The sequence below is a fragment of the Delphinapterus leucas genome, chromosome X, assembly GCF_059928025.1.
Source record: "Delphinapterus leucas isolate spDelLeu-1000000601 "Yukka" chromosome X, BTC_Dleu_Yukka2, whole genome shotgun sequence".
Lineage (NCBI taxonomy): Eukaryota > Metazoa > Chordata > Mammalia > Artiodactyla > Monodontidae > Delphinapterus > Delphinapterus leucas.
In genome coordinates this window covers 107,402,189-107,417,969 of record NC_143150.1, presented here as the reverse complement: position 1 = coordinate 107,417,969, position 15,781 = coordinate 107,402,189, and the positions used below count along the sequence as shown (strand labels likewise).

Sequence of the window (15,781 nt, the reverse complement as noted above, 5' to 3'; positions counted from 1 at the left end):
TAGTTCATATATATAGACCTTGGATTTCAATGGAGAATATGCTTTTGAAGGTTCATTTTCTCTTTGGTAACAATTTTAATGGGATTTCTAGAACGCTTCCCCTTATTTTGGTCCACCGTCATAATGAGAGCCTAAATTGTATGTCATCATCAAGTTCTGTATTCAGTAAAGGGTTCTGCTTATGAGAGCCGATGACAGATATAATCCTCTCTTCTAATCTTAAGAAATCAGTGTTAGGCTTATTCAAATTCTACAGTAAAAGCTTCATGATTGTGAAATACAGTTGAGTCCTAACACAGACCTTTCCGTCTCTCTGTTTCCAAAACCCATCAAAATGTTTTTCCCCAAGTCTTCCCCATATCATCAGAAACCCCAGGAGAAAAATAAGGTGTCTAATAGAAACTACATTAGAAATCACAAATGTTGGAAAGTAGACTACAGAAATGGAAAGCATGTGACCATTAAAATCAAATGACATAGGTTCAGATCTTGGCATCGGTCCTCACTGGCTGTTGGTTTGGGGAGAAGCGTCTAGATTTTTTCATTGTAGCAAATGGATGATCAAATGAAATAATGTAACTGCACACCCCAAAATAGTGTGTTAATTTTTCTTACACATATGCTTATTTGCAATCTTACATTTATGTTCTTGTGTCTTAAAAGCCTTCAATTTATGCTGAGAGTTCCAGCTTACCTGTCAATTTAATAGTTTGTGAATGAAATTAAGCAAAGTATGCTATGTTAGCTTTTAATGATAAATTGAGATATTACATGGGCTACTTTGTTTTTACTCCCTGGCTAGATCCCTTGAATACTTACTGCCACTTACCAAAAAAAAAAATGTATATATAATATGTATATATACATATATATAGTTTTTAGACTACCTTCTCTTGGTAAATATGTGTTCAGTGATTGCAAACAACTTTCAAATTAAGTGAAGTATAATAGTACAATATTAGGAAGATTTTGCTGTGAAATAATTATGTAATATTTCATCACCTAAATGTTTTATAATAGGTTCGAATTTTTTCTGCAGTTCTGGGTTGCCTCCACTACTCTGCGTTAGATGGTTTATTCTATGTCTTTAGAGAAGAACCTTTTATTTTTTAGTTGTTTGGGTAGGGACAAGAGGCCTTGGTGGTGGTCATCCTCGCTATAAGGGTTTGGAAGGAGGAAGAGGTTACTAATTCTTTATATGGACTCTCACATTAATTCTTCTCATTTTGGCCTCCCGTCTCTCCCTTGTACCCTGTCAGACATACCTGACCTTTCCGTGTGCTAAGCCTATGCAGACTTTCATACACCCTTCATGGCTCTCTTGATTGCTGTGGTCCACTCTACGGTGACCCAGACTACAGCTTCCTCCATCCTATTTCATCAATCCTCATGTTTCCAATAGCTTTCTGTCTACTAGAAAATTAAAGTCTCTTGTCCAATTCAGGCTTGAAATATAGCATTCAGGCTTGAATATGGCATTAGCCTGAAACATGAAACTTTTTTTTTTAGACCATTTTCTCAGTCCTCTGGGAGACCAGAGGAGATGATGAGTCGTCAGCCAGTGGCTTGGTTTTTCAAAATATAAATCATTGATCAGTAGTAAAATTCTCCAGCCTCTATGCACAATTGGAGGTGACTGAATTGATTTATAAAAACGTGTCTCTTGATTCGTACTATCTTATAAAACTACCCCTCTTTAACTATATGGTTATCATAAGGCAGGGCTTCTCAAGCTCAGCATTATTGACATCTGGCACAGGATCATCATTGTGAGGGGCTTTTATGTGCACTGTAGGATGTTTAAAAGCATCCCTTGTCAAATAGTACCCCCCTCGCCAGCTGTGACAGCCCCAGTTGAAAACCACTGTCAGAGAGCCATACCAGTGAGTAATCGTGCAAGATACTATAACATGAAGAAAAAGCCAAGAGGTGTGAATATCTTCTACTTTGAAGTATGATATAAGTAAACCAACCCAATATAATTTGGGAGGACTTTAAAGTACATTACACTGTACTATGGAAATGTGATGTCTTACTGTGATATTCCAAGCCAAGCAGAGAATAAAATGTTTTCTGACTCTCAGTAGTAACATGGTGCCTTTTGTGTATTCCACAATTTCCCTTAATAAGCATTTCCAGACAGGCTGGGATTTATTATTTTTGTTTCTTGAGGGCCTTTTATCTAGTAATATAAAAAGAAAAAAATGATACGATAATTTTGCTTACTTTCTCATTACTAGGGAAGAGATAGTTTCCCTCATAGGACATATACTTTTTTGGTATTGACTATTGTCCCTAGAAGCTAATTGGTGACCGTTAGTTCCTTCTTTGCCTGTCAGCAGAAGTGAAAACAGTAGTGAACATACTCACCTACTTGATTACAGGTATTATATCAATCAGCATTCTTTTCCTAGGGTTCATCATAATTTCTGCAGATAATTATGTATTGTTTCCTTCTTCTCACCACTTTTTTGCTTTAGCTTTGACTACACACAGATTTATTTAAGATGGTTGAAATCAGTCATGCAATCAGAATTTATCCCCACAGCAGTTGTGCAAAATTCACTGCAGCAGTTGTTTTAAAAATAAGAATTAAAAATATTAAACCACCTTTATTTATTCTGTCTACCTATGCTCTCTTTTGTTTGCCCTTCATATTCTTCTCAGCTCATTAGGTCAGTGGGTGACTGAATGAGTTCTAGAATCGACCATGAGTCTTGGTGCAGCAAGCAGGGCTGCAGACAATGGAAGCTGGGAAGCGGGGCTTAAGAGACAACCATAGAAGGTGGCAAGTGAATAGAAAACCTGAGCCCTAACATTAGCTCCATGTTAGTTAACTTTTCCTATGATATTCTTAAGTGATTCGATTTTAAAAACAAGTATTGAATGAATGTAATCTTTTCATTGCTTATGTTACCTGGGAGGTTTATCAAGATAATGGGAAGTGATGAAATATAAATTCCATAATGTCTTTGCTAGTACTTCACAATTAATATTTTTGAATAAGAAAAAACTAAATTATATATGATGATATTAAATTTGCTGATTGAATATGTGCCACATATCATTGAACCAAGGGAATACTAGCCAGTCGTTCTTATTATCTTGACTAAGCGTGCTCCTGATTCTATTAGTCAAAAATAAGTTTGGTGGTATACATATTTTTTTATGAATGTTGTTAAAGCAAAGGATAGTAGAGGTTAGCCAAGGTTTATCTCATGATAAATGAATATGGCATTAGCCTGAAACATGAAACTTTTTGTTTAGACCATTTTCTCAGTCCTCTGGGAGACCAGAGGAGAAGATGAGTCGTCAGCCAGTGGCTTGGTTTTTCAAAATATAAATCATTGATCAGTAGTAAAATTCTCTAGCCTCTGTGCATAATTGGAGGTGACTGAATTGATTTATAAAAACGTGTCTCTTGATTCGTACTATCTTATAAAACTACCCCTCTTGTACTGCCCCCATATCATTAAGTAGCACTGCCCTTCAGGTGTTTGCTCAAGTGTATAACTGGGGATCCCCCTTAATTCCTAGATTTTCATTTACATTCCATATCAAATCCATCAGTAAATTTTGTCAGTTCTACCTACCAAATAGGTATTTAAAGGAAAAAATCCTACCATTTCCAGCAGCAGCACTAATGTATCATCACCATTTGGTGTACTGCTTCAATACCCTCCTTACCGGCCTTCTGCCTCCACACTACTCCGTCCTCCTAGACGTGAACACCAAGGTGCCAGAGTGATACTTTTGGCATATAAATGCTACCAGAAGCTCTCTCCACAAGTCTCCAGTGCATTCTCATTAGGTTTAGAATAAAACCCAAGTCTTTTCCATGTTCTACAAGGCCGTGCCTGAATTGGCCCATGACTATCTCTGAACTCATTGCCGCTCTTTCCTTTTGTCAAGATAGCTATAATGATCTGTGCCTTCCCTCAAACATGCCAAGTGCACTCCCATTTCATGGCCTTTGCACCTTCCTCTGCCTGCCATCATCTTCCTCTAGGTATTTCCATGGCTGGTTCCCTCCTTTCACAGAGATGTTTCAAAGATCTTTAAAGCAAACTTTCCTGGCATTCCTCTAAAATAGCACCTGCGCTAGCTGCTTTGTTTTCTTTTTCTTTTTTTTATAAATTTATTTATATATTTACTTTTGGCTGCGTTGGGTCTTCGTTGCTGCACGCGGGCTTTCTCTAGTGCTGCGAGCAGGGGCTACTCTTCGTTGCGGTGCGCGGGCTTCTCGCTGCAGTGGCTTCTCTTGTTGCGGAGCACGGGCTTTAGGGGCATGGGCTTCAGTAGTTGTGGCACATGGGCTCAGTAGTTGCAGCTCACGGGCTCTAGAGCTCAGGCTCAGTAATTGTAGCGCACAAGCTTAGTTGCTCCGCGGCATGTGGGATCTTCCCAGACCAGGGCTCGAACCCATGTCCCCTGCATTGGCAGGTAGATTCTTAACCACTGAGCCACCAGGGAAGTCCCGGCTGCTATATGTTCTACAGTACTTAGAACTACCTGGTATTATGCATATATTCATTTACATGTATAGTTTCCATCTCCCTCTCTGGAACGCAAGCTCCATGAGAGCAGGAGTTGTGTCTGTCTGGTTCACTGTTATACCCTCTAGTAGCTAGAAAAATTCCTGGCAAAGAGAAGATGTTTTAAAAATATTTGTTGAAATGAATGAATGAACATATTTTTTAATTTGCATTATAAGCTACACTTATCAAACTATATGAATAAAATATTAAGTATCAAAGCTAGTCAAATTAATTTTTGATTTTCCTGAATACATACATTTTGATAGATTATATTAAGAGTTACATCCTTGGGAGTATTTGCTTTATCACTTTGACATGACTTCTAGATCAAGGTTATAATTTATATGGTGTTAGTTTGTTCATAAACCGCTTTCCCTGCACTCTCTGCTCAGTTGATTTGCCACTCCTTCCTCTTTGGGGCTTCTGAGGCTCCATGGCTCCATTGGGAGTTACCATAATTGTTTGCAACAGAAAGGAGAAATTTTGCCAATCCCAGTGCATTAGAGATAAGTGAAAAGTTAAGCACCTTTCTTCCCCCAAATGGCTTCACCTAGTATACACTCAGATTTTCTCCCATCCATTCATTTTTTTTCTCCCAAGGAACATGAGGTTTTGTCTACTTGCTATATATCTCATGAGTGCTACGCTCCACTATTAAGAACTAATGTTAAAACACTCCAGACCGGGGCTTCCCTGGTGGCAAAGTGGTTGAGAGTCCGCCTGCCGATGCAGGGGACGCGGGTTCATGCCCTGGTCCGGGAGGATCCCACATGCCACGGAGCGGCTGGGCCCATGAGCCATGGCCCTGAGCCTGCGCGTCCGTCCGGAGCCTGTGCTCCGCAATGGGAGAGGCCACAACAGTGAGAGGCCCGCATACCGCAAAACAAAACAAAACAAAACAAAACAAAACAAAATTCCAGACCAAAGAAAGCAGAACTGAAATCCCATTTTGAGTCATTGAAGCTCTATGAGTAATTCACATTCCGTTGACTTGCTAGGACAATAGGCAGTTGGTTGTCAAGTCTTATAAGTTAAAAAAAAGTACACGCAGACAGCAAAACAAACCAAAAATCTCCATTGTAAAATGGCGCGTGTTGGTGGGATTGCCACAGAGCGTGTTTTATTGTCAGCTGAATAAATCTGTGAGTATTGTTTTGTGACCAGATTTAGCTGGTAGATTTAAATAGGGTCATAAAGAAATTACCTCTGAGTATAGCACTCATCACAATGCATCATATATGCATTCTCATCTCATACATTCTTATGTATAACTCCATGCCTTATTGGTCATTTTATTTGTAATATAGTACTTATTATTTGCAGGTACTTCATAAAGGCTCTTGAAACTGACTCGTGGAGTTATATTTTAATTATGTATCTAGGTTGTAAGCTCTGTGAGGGTTAAAAGCTGTGTTTTGTTTACCTTTCTTTGAGTCCTTTACAATCCCAGTACCTTGCTTGCATATCTAAAAATCTTCAAAATGCTTTTGTTGAATTGTGTTTTTGAAGGATGGACCAGTTCTCCTGCTATGGAAACTAATGTAGGAAATATTAATGATTCTTAAATTCGGAACTTAAATGCCTTTTGAACCCTTATCTAAATATCCAGTTCATTATTTTACAAACAATATTTTTTTTTCTTCTCCGGCTACAAAGAATGCTAAATGCTATTGTCCCAAACTTCGATGGATATCATTAGTACAGATGTATTTTCCATCTAATATATCCAGGCATTTAATCTGTTATCCTATTTAATCCTCACACCAAGCCATAGGGGAAAATGTCACATTTTTTATATAAGGAGACTGAGACTCATAGAGTTTAAATAACTTCTCCAACTTGCCAAACCAACCAGGTCTAACTTCTGTCAGAATTTATTAGACCCACGTCTCCCTGAAAAATATATGTATTATCTTTCTTACCTTACCATAATGTTTCTAAGAAACAAAGCAGAGAAGGCACTACTTAAAATACATTTTGAAAAGTATCTATGATTTTGAAAGAACAGATTTTGTGGTAGGACAACGTTAAGTATCCAAGAAATATTAATTATTCTCAAGAGTATTTGAGGGACTAAACTTAAATTTTAGAGGGATGTCAAAACAAAGATACACTCATCCTAAGTATCTCGTATTTCTCTTCTCTTTAAGAACATTAGAAAAATTCGAGAATACTGGCCTCATTGCCCTGGTCTCTTGTCACTTTTGCTTTGGAAAATTGGATCCTCTTTTTCACTATTCCATAACCCAAGTGTACATGGCATGGGGAAAAAAGAGAGAGACTTCATCTCTTCATAATTATTTAAGGAACGTTAACATAGGAATTATTCCTATACACAACTTTGTGTATACCGCCTTCCAGATGTTTCTCTAACTAGCAGCTGGTAAGCAAAACAAACGTCCTTTAAATTGTTCCTTCTACTCTGAAGAACGGTTTTGTCGATCGGGACATATTAATAACTCTAAAAGATTTTTATTTTAAAATAGAAATAAAGATTTTTAATTTCAAAATAAAAACACTTTTAAAATAACTGTCTTTAATGTTGTCAATGGGATATTCTGAAGAATAAAATGAGAGCTTGAAAATATTTTTGTTGGTGGATTCATAGAAATATTTCAATGCATAGGTAGCCAGAGAAACATCTCTACTATAATTGTTGTGTATTTTTTTTGTAGACAAAATGTGATTAGGATTTAAAATCAGCCTGTGCTTCATGTCACTACTATCAGACTTGCTTTATTTTTTCAATGATTTCAGCTTAGTGAGTGTGTGTGTGTGTGTGTGTGTGTGTGTGTGTATGTGTGTGTGTGAATGAGAGAGAGAGAGAGAGAGAGAGAGAGAAGGAAAGAAAGGGTCCCAAAAGGAAAGATGTTTTCTTGACAATAAAATGTTAGTTGGTCTAGTCATGGTCTAATGCTTATTACTTTGCTTTTTATTGTAACTAATTTGTTTGAGTTCCTTCCAGTCGTACTTTTGCCCATGCAGAAAATGAAGAGGGCTTTGTGTTTGTGTGTTCATTTTGTTTGGTCATTACCATTCCTGCATTTGTTTGCCAGTTCTGTCTTCTGTCAATTCGATTCAACTAATATTTGTTAAACACCATAAAGTGTCAGAAACATTCAAATAATGGATAATTCAGCACATGTCTTTTCTTTGTGGCAGCACAGTTGTTCACCCTCAAATGACTGGACCTGTGTCTTAGCTTTAATGGTCACCCCATTTCACAGTCATGTGTCAAATCTGTAGTCAGCTCTTGTGTTCTCTGACAGTTTCAGTTCGCTATTATCAAAGACAAGTGAATCATACAAGAAACATGCCTCAACAATATCCCTCTAGAGCATAATATCAGAACTTAGAGATGACAGATTGCACAGTACAAGTGCTCTGCTGTAGGTTATAGTCACTTATTTGTATGTTTTTGCTCTCCTAACAGATTGCTCACACCTTGAGGGGAATCATTGCACAGGACTAGTAGTTGCTTTTCAGAACTGGGAGGCAAAGATCTAGCAAGGACTCTAGCTTGAATTTGCTCTTTTACCTTTGGCAGACCAGTTGTGCTTTTTACACCTTGGATCTTTGACCTCTAACACAAGGGAGGTGAATTATAGATTTGTCTGGGTATATTCCCAGGAGTGGGGTTGCTGGGTCATATGGTAACTCTATTTTTAGTTTTCTTAGGAGCCTCCATACTGTGTTCCACAGTGGCTATACCAACTTACATTCCCACCAACAGTGTAGGAGGGTTCCCTTTTCTCCACACCCTCTCCAGCATTTGTTATTTGTAGACTTTTTAATGATGGCCATTCTGACCGGTGTGAGGTGGTGCCTCATGGTAGTTTTGATTGGCATTTCTCTAATTATTAAAAAGATATATGCACCCCTATGTTCATAGCAGCACTGTTCACAGTAGCCAAAACATGGAAACAACCTATATGCCCATTGACAGATGAATGAATAAAGAAGATGTGGTACATATATACAATGGAATACTCCTCAGCCATAAAAAGGAATGAAATAATGCCATTTGCAGCAACATGGATGCAACTAGAGATTATCATACTAAGTGAAGTAAGTCAGAAAGAGAAAGACAAATACCATATGATATCACTTATATGTGGAATCTAAAATATGACATAAATGAACCTATGTACAAAACAGAAACAGACTCATAGACAGAGAACAGACCTGTGGTTGCCAAGGGGGGGTGGGGAGGGAGAGGGGTGGACTGGGAGTTTGGGGCTGGTAGATGCAAACTATTACATTTAGAATGGGTAAACAACAAGGTCCTACTGTAAAGCACAGGAACTATGCTCAATATCCTATAATAAACCATAATGGAATAGAATATAAAGAAAGAGTGTATATATGTTTATAACTGAGTCACTTTGTACATCAGAGACTGGCACAACATTGTAAATCAACTATACTTCAATTAAAAAAAGAAAAAAGTGTAAAAAAAAACAGTAAAAAATTAAGTAAATAAAACAAGGGAGCTGAATCAGCCCAGAATTGTTCACCATTGCCATTATTTTTTAACTTCTGCTTACTGCAAGATGTAAAGGCAGAAACCAAAGATATTCCAAAGCCACTATCACAATACCTAGCACATTATAGTGTCCAGTATACGTCAGTTGAGTTGAATTGGATTTGGGGGGTTAAAATCTTGGATGGAATACTGATGTATAAGTAAAAGCAGAGCTACTTATATCAAGAGAGGGGTAGGCAGTACAACAAGGTATGGAGTCAAGGCCCTCGGTCCACCCCTTATCTGTATCTGCATGTCACCTGCCCAGAGGGGCGCTGTAGAAACCACAGGGCTTTAGGGAACACAATTTAAAAATCAAAGAACTTAATAAGCTTATAATTTTTTTCTGGCTTGAACACTCTGATTCCTCTGTTAACTTGGAGTTGTCCCATGAGGATAATATGGAAAGATCTTAAGGATGTAACATTATGCCATGGGGTGGGTGGTGTGTTGGGGTGGAGAACCACACAACCATTTTATATTTCTGAACAAATGTCCTATCTATGGATTTTATTATCTTTCTCTACAGATATTTTCTTTTATTATAAGTTAGTTTGGGATGTGTTTGAACAGGGAACATTTTTCTCAGCTGCTTTCTATAACTGTTGAATTGTCTGCTTGTGACTCTATAATCACAAGCTTTTATAAATGGAGTTAATTTACTGAAGAAACAGGTTATTTTGATGCCATATTGCTTTTGAAGTTACCTGAAATCATTTGATAACCAGAGCCTAGGAAATGTGGCTCTTTGACCTATTAATGGTGAACTGCTTTGCCAACATTTAGTGACTAACCTACTTATTTAGCTATTAGGAGAATAAAAATCTGTTAAGATCATTTTAGGCAAGACATACAAGTATTTGAGGTTAATCAGAGTGATGTCAAATCTTTGAGAAGAATTTCAAAGTGATTTATCTCATTACCCCAGCTTTCCTTTCCCCTTCCTTCCCATCCCTGTGTTAAATATTAATGAAGATGAATGAATAATGCATTCAATTAGTTATGAACAAAAGCTACTGATCCTATGTGAGGTTGGTCTTCCAAACAAGGACTCTTAAAACTCATTCCTGTTTTTCGGAGCTGGGATGCATCATCCATTTGCACTGACTGTGTTTTCTGTTAAGGAGAGATAGAGGTGAGCTTCCGAAGCAGATTGCATTCTTGAATCCTCTGGTGATGAGGATTTGTGGCCACAACTCCGGGCACAGCTGTCTAGATCAGCCTTCTGGTTGTCAACCAAACTGGCATGTCCTCCTGGCAAGGAAGGAAGCCCGCAAAGCAAAATCATTTAATTTTTCAATCAATTTCAGCAACCCTTAATTGATCATTTCTGTACTTCTCACAGAGTGGAAGTTGCAGTGACAGATTTCACAGGGACCTGGGCATTTCAGTCAGAGAAGGTGAGGAGGGAGTCTTTAATGAAGGATCACTGACTATTTGTCTAAAGTCCAGATAGTCTAGTTAGCTAGGAATGAAGGATGCAATGGGAAACCTATCTTCAAGATACTTAATAGCCAACTCTTAGATCTGTACACTGATCATTGATAAGTGCACAGAGCAGTAATGTGTAGAAGCTAAAAATCAAAGACAGTATATCATGCAAATTAGCGATAAGTACTATAAAATGTCATGGATAATAGTAATAAGGGGTTTTGACTAAATGAAAAGTATTACTTAAAATATAACTTGGTGACTACTTTTATGCATGTTTGAATATGCAGCTTGTATTTGTAGTAATGTAATGCCACATTGCTGCCTCATTTATAGGAGATGTATGTGAGAAATACTTAATCTAATTACTAAATTATGGGTTTTGAGGCAATGTGATCCAGGGTAGGGAAAGTAGGAATGGGATTAAGAAGAAAGAGGCAATATTATGCCCCCCCAAAAAATCATTGAAATGCACGATACAGATATCATGTGTATCTTTAATTAACATAGAGAAAAGGTAGGGTACCCTTTAAAAAGGAAAGCAAGGTGAAAATTGAAAATATTTGGTGAAGTACAATCATACGTTCTTAAGGACTGACCAATCCTGATTCTGTACTTCAACAGTCTCATGTGACTGCCAATTTGGTAGTGTTATATTTCACTCATGTATAATCTAATAGCTTTTCAACTCACCTGAAGGTACTACCTGCAATATGTAAGTCATTACTTGGTAGAATGCTTTGACACACTACTCAGAGAATGAAAACTACTTGGGAAAATAAACTGTGTTCTATCCTTCAGTTTATGCAGCATAACTATAAGTCTGTATTATTATTGTTTTTCAGCCCCTCTGACTGATAAACCACCCAAGCTTCTGTATCCTATGGAAAGTAAACTGACAATTCAGGAGACCCAGCTGGGTGAGTAATTCCTTAATTCTAGTTGATACACTTTTCTCGTTACATTCTGACTGTTAATAAGCCTAGATTGTAACCTGGTGTAATACTCTGAGCTAAGCCCATGTTTATTTAAAGGGAGCAAAATTAGAAAATACCAGCAAATATGGCATATTCCATCCCCCTGGTGCGTGCATTAGGACCAAGCTGGACATATGGATGTAAAAACTCATGTGTTAGTTAGATGGTTGTTGAAAAATTAGATGGACTGAAGGGTTTGCTGATGGTATTATTTTGTCATTTTATAAGGCTTGAATTTTTGGGTTATTTAAATTTATTTTACTTATTTATTTATTTTTGGCTGCGTTGGATCTTCGTTGCTGCGCGCGGGCTATCTCTAATTACGGCTAGCGGGGGCTACTCTTCGTTGCAGTGTGCAGGCCTCTCATTGCGGTGGCTTCTGTTGTTGCAGAGCACGGGCTCTAGGTGCGTGGGCTTCAGTAGTTGTGGCATGTGGGCTCAGTAGTTGTGGCTCGCGGGCTGTAGAGCGCAGACTCAGTAGTTGTGGCGCACGGGCTTAGTTGCTCCGCGGCATGTGGGATCTTCCCCAACCGGGGCTCGAACCCGTGTCCCCTTCATTGGCAGGTGGATTCTTAACCACTGCGCCACCGGGGAAGCACTTGAATTGGTTTTAAAACAGACAGTGTGGAACTGTTTGACTTATAATACCCAATAATATGTTAAAATACAATTTTTTAAAATTGGGGGAAAGGGTAGAGATTCATTAAAGTAAATGACACTGTTACAGTTAAAAATCATTTTTATCCAGCCAAATATAATGGACCTTGTGATAGTTAAGTTATGGATAATATATTCATAAAATGTGAGTGAGTGGCTTTTGGTTAAAGGACTGAAACATAAGAATATGTACAGAATATTCTGCCTTGGTAAAAATATCTAGTCTACAAATAAGAATTTTAACATATTTATCTTAGAGTTAAGTCTAGAATTTCTTAGTCTGATTTATCTATCTATATTCAGTTATGCCAAATTATGGGAAATTTCCCCTCTTGTTTATAAATATATACAGCACATTCAATTATATTTTTTATTTGAAATATGATATGCATGTATGTATATATCATAAACTTTAGCAGAAAATTAGTTGTTTTTAGTGGTTTGATATAAAAGGTTATCAAAAGTATAATTTAAACCATATATTCATGTTTGTTAAGGAATTTTTTCTTACATCAACCATTTGAAAGTAGAAATGCATTTAATGAATACAACTAAAATAAAATTCATAGTCCATCCCTTATGTTATCAATGTTATTATTGTCACTGGGGAGGGAGTTTAAATCTAAATTGTAAATCTGTCTTCAAAATGAAGATTACAGATCTGATAATCTTTACTAATAGCACATCCACAGTTATAGTGCAAAAAGATAAGATGATGGTTTTAGAGACTATAAAATTATTGTAGTCAACAGATTTCCAGCATTGGAAATATTCACTCACTTTGAGGCATGAACACATGTAATTTTTATACAAGTCAGGGTATTAATGTTTCTTTGATGATGAACCTAAGGCTTTGGATTAATTCCATATACATGCAAGTAGTTTTATAATTGTCATTATTTTGAGATGGGAGACTACAAGCAGCACTAAAGCCATGCTGTATATGAAACAAACGTATTAAAATTGTATCGCGCTCTTTACTCATGCTATGGTATATTGAGGTATATTAGATGTTATTGCTACTTTGAAAAGAAATTTTGAAATATAAATTTTCCTAAGCGGCCATTCTCATACAGACCTTTCAATAATTCCTAGGAAGATATATTTCTAAGAAGTTATGCAAAACTATAAATATCTTGGACCAAGAGGGAGTGGTTTATTGTCCCAGTTATCTGTAATGAGCATAGCCAAAATGATATTAATTGTATCTCTTTACTTGAAAAAATGATTCAAAGAATTTTACAATAGATGGTTGCCCATTGGGTTTCCTTATATTGTCCCTGAATTTGGAATAAATCGAATTGTTCTGTCTTCTAAAATGTTTTACAAAATGGAATAAATAATTTGTAAAGCTCTCCTTTTTTTCAAAAATTACTTTTTCTTGAACAAAAATTATAAAAACAAATCAAATTGAAAATGTGAAAATTTCTTATGCAAATTGGAAGGTTTGGCTGTATATTTGTTTGAAGAAAGATGGGCATGTCTTGATAACAATCAAAATGCTCCAGAAAATACTCTAATTAACTCCTTTATTGTCACTGCCGAAAGGAACACCTTTTAAACACCAAGTAAACCATAGACATCAACCTGGGACTTGTATTGTTTTAAACAACTTTCGTTTTATTTTCTAACTCCGCTTCTCAGTGTGATACATCATTTACTAGTTTGAGAAATTTAACCTTAATCCATGAATTTTTGAGCAACAGTTGATCTGAAATAACTACCTTTTAGTGTTGCTACTTTAATAGTATTGGGGTAGGTGAACAGCTGATCACAAAGGATAAGTGAAAATAGGAAATAATGCTAAGGACCAAAAAAAAGGAAAGACTCGAGATGCCTAAAATATGTTTGTTTTCTGCAATATGTACTTTGATTTTTCACCTCCTTTGGGATTTAATTTTTGCCCTTTCCAGATTTGAAAAAGCTATTAATTTCAACAGGCTCAAAATGTGTTGTCAAATCCTAAGGAAGGGAACTGAGTGAAGAGCCATGGGCGGGGGAGTAAGGAGGGTGGCCAGGACCAGTGATAGGGAACCTGTAAGTGGTGCCTACTCTCATGAGATGGTGAAAATCTCCAACAGAGTTTCATTGATCAAGAGCTTGGGGGTCTGACTCAACCTTGTCCTAAATTGAGGGTTAACCTCAGAGGTTAATAAAACTACTATGTGAGTTAATTATAAGAACAATCATTAGAAATTACACAAAACTGAGTTAATACATGGCTGGTGACCTAACATGAACATCTTGGCTAAGTTAAACACATATCCATTCACCTGTCCTTGGTAACTAAATCCATCAAATCTCCAGTTTGTGTATGAATATATAAAACATATTAATAAGGAATTAGATAAAATCATGAAATGCATAGATTTGTCTTCATCTCCAAATTCTCCTTTCTCTGCCATTTGCTAGCCATGCCTACCTTTCCCTTTCCACATCCCTTTGTGTCTTCCTTTTCTTCCAATTCTTTCATCTTCTCAAAACTGGAAAGATTCTGATAGTGATAATTTAAACTGTTTCAGTATAGAAAGCAAAAGGCACCAAAAATCAAAGTACTTAGGAAAAAAATAGTATAATAGTAACTAAATTCATATTAACCATGTAAATTGGTGGTTTTGAATTTCAGTCAATATGGGGTTATAGCCTAGTATTTCCATTTTAAGTGGCATCTATATGTTATTTCTAAATGTGAAAAAAAACCAAAAACAACTCTGTCCCTTTTAAATAACTTTCAGGCATCAGCGAATATGTGGACAGAACTTTCTTGGGCAAAAGGCCCAGAAATCACACTGTGCAATTCTGAAGGTCAATCCAGGGGGTGAGCCTGACTTAGTCTTTTCAGGTGGTTGTAGTCAAGGGAATCAAAAGACAGACACCAGTGTCTTGCTGAACTTGAGCCCTGAGGATGTCAGTCAGATATATGGCCTTCTTATGGCCAGGAGCCCATTTTCAGAAACTTCTAGTACAGAGGATGTTATATTCATCATAACCAGACTTTCAAAGAGTAGAAATTCATTCCACCCTTGTCCTAGTAAGACACATTATACTTTACAACGTAGAATTTACTGAAAATTATCATTAATTACTCATTTAGATATGGGTATTTCTTTATTTAAATTTTGCTTTTTGCTTTAAAAATAATTTTATAAGTTAGTTTTACAGGTTAATTACAGGTAGACCTTTGGGGGAAATACAGAAAAGAATCTTGTTTCTTATACTTTATGTTGTAGAAACATTCTGCTCCTATTAAATATTCTGAGAAAATACCCCTTTAATGGCTGCATGACATCCATGTGAATGTCCTATAATTTCACGTATATTGCTGGAAATTTGGATTTTTCCAAATTTCATTATCATAAATAATGATGTAGTTGTCTTTAATCATACATTTTCCCTTGACCTATTTCAACAGGACAGATTGCTAAAAGGAAAATTACTGGGTAAAAGGAAATAATTTCATCAAAGTTTCTTACTACATAGTTTCAGAATTCTTATCAGAGTAATACAGACTCTCACTAGAAGTATGTAGTGAGTTTAATAACTTTTAATTTTTTTGATACAATGCATAAAATGATACATCTTTGTAACATAGAGCTCTTGAAGGAAAACTCACTTTCCTTGGGTATCAGAATCACTTCTTCCTTCCCCCTCTT

The 15,781-nt window shown here is 36.6% G+C and overlaps 1 protein-coding gene across 1 annotated transcript in view; it reads left to right on the top strand.

Annotated features, from left to right (window-relative positions):
- IL1RAPL1 (interleukin 1 receptor accessory protein like 1) overlaps positions 1-15,781 on the top strand; it is a 651,340-nt gene that overhangs the window by 344,682 nt on the left and 290,877 nt on the right. Inside the window, exon 6 of the mRNA XM_089904943.1 lies at positions 11,340-11,414. Within this exon, the coding sequence (XP_089761069.1) occupies positions 11,340-11,414 (75 nt within the window). The remainder of the gene's footprint in view (positions 1-11,339; positions 11,415-15,781) is intronic.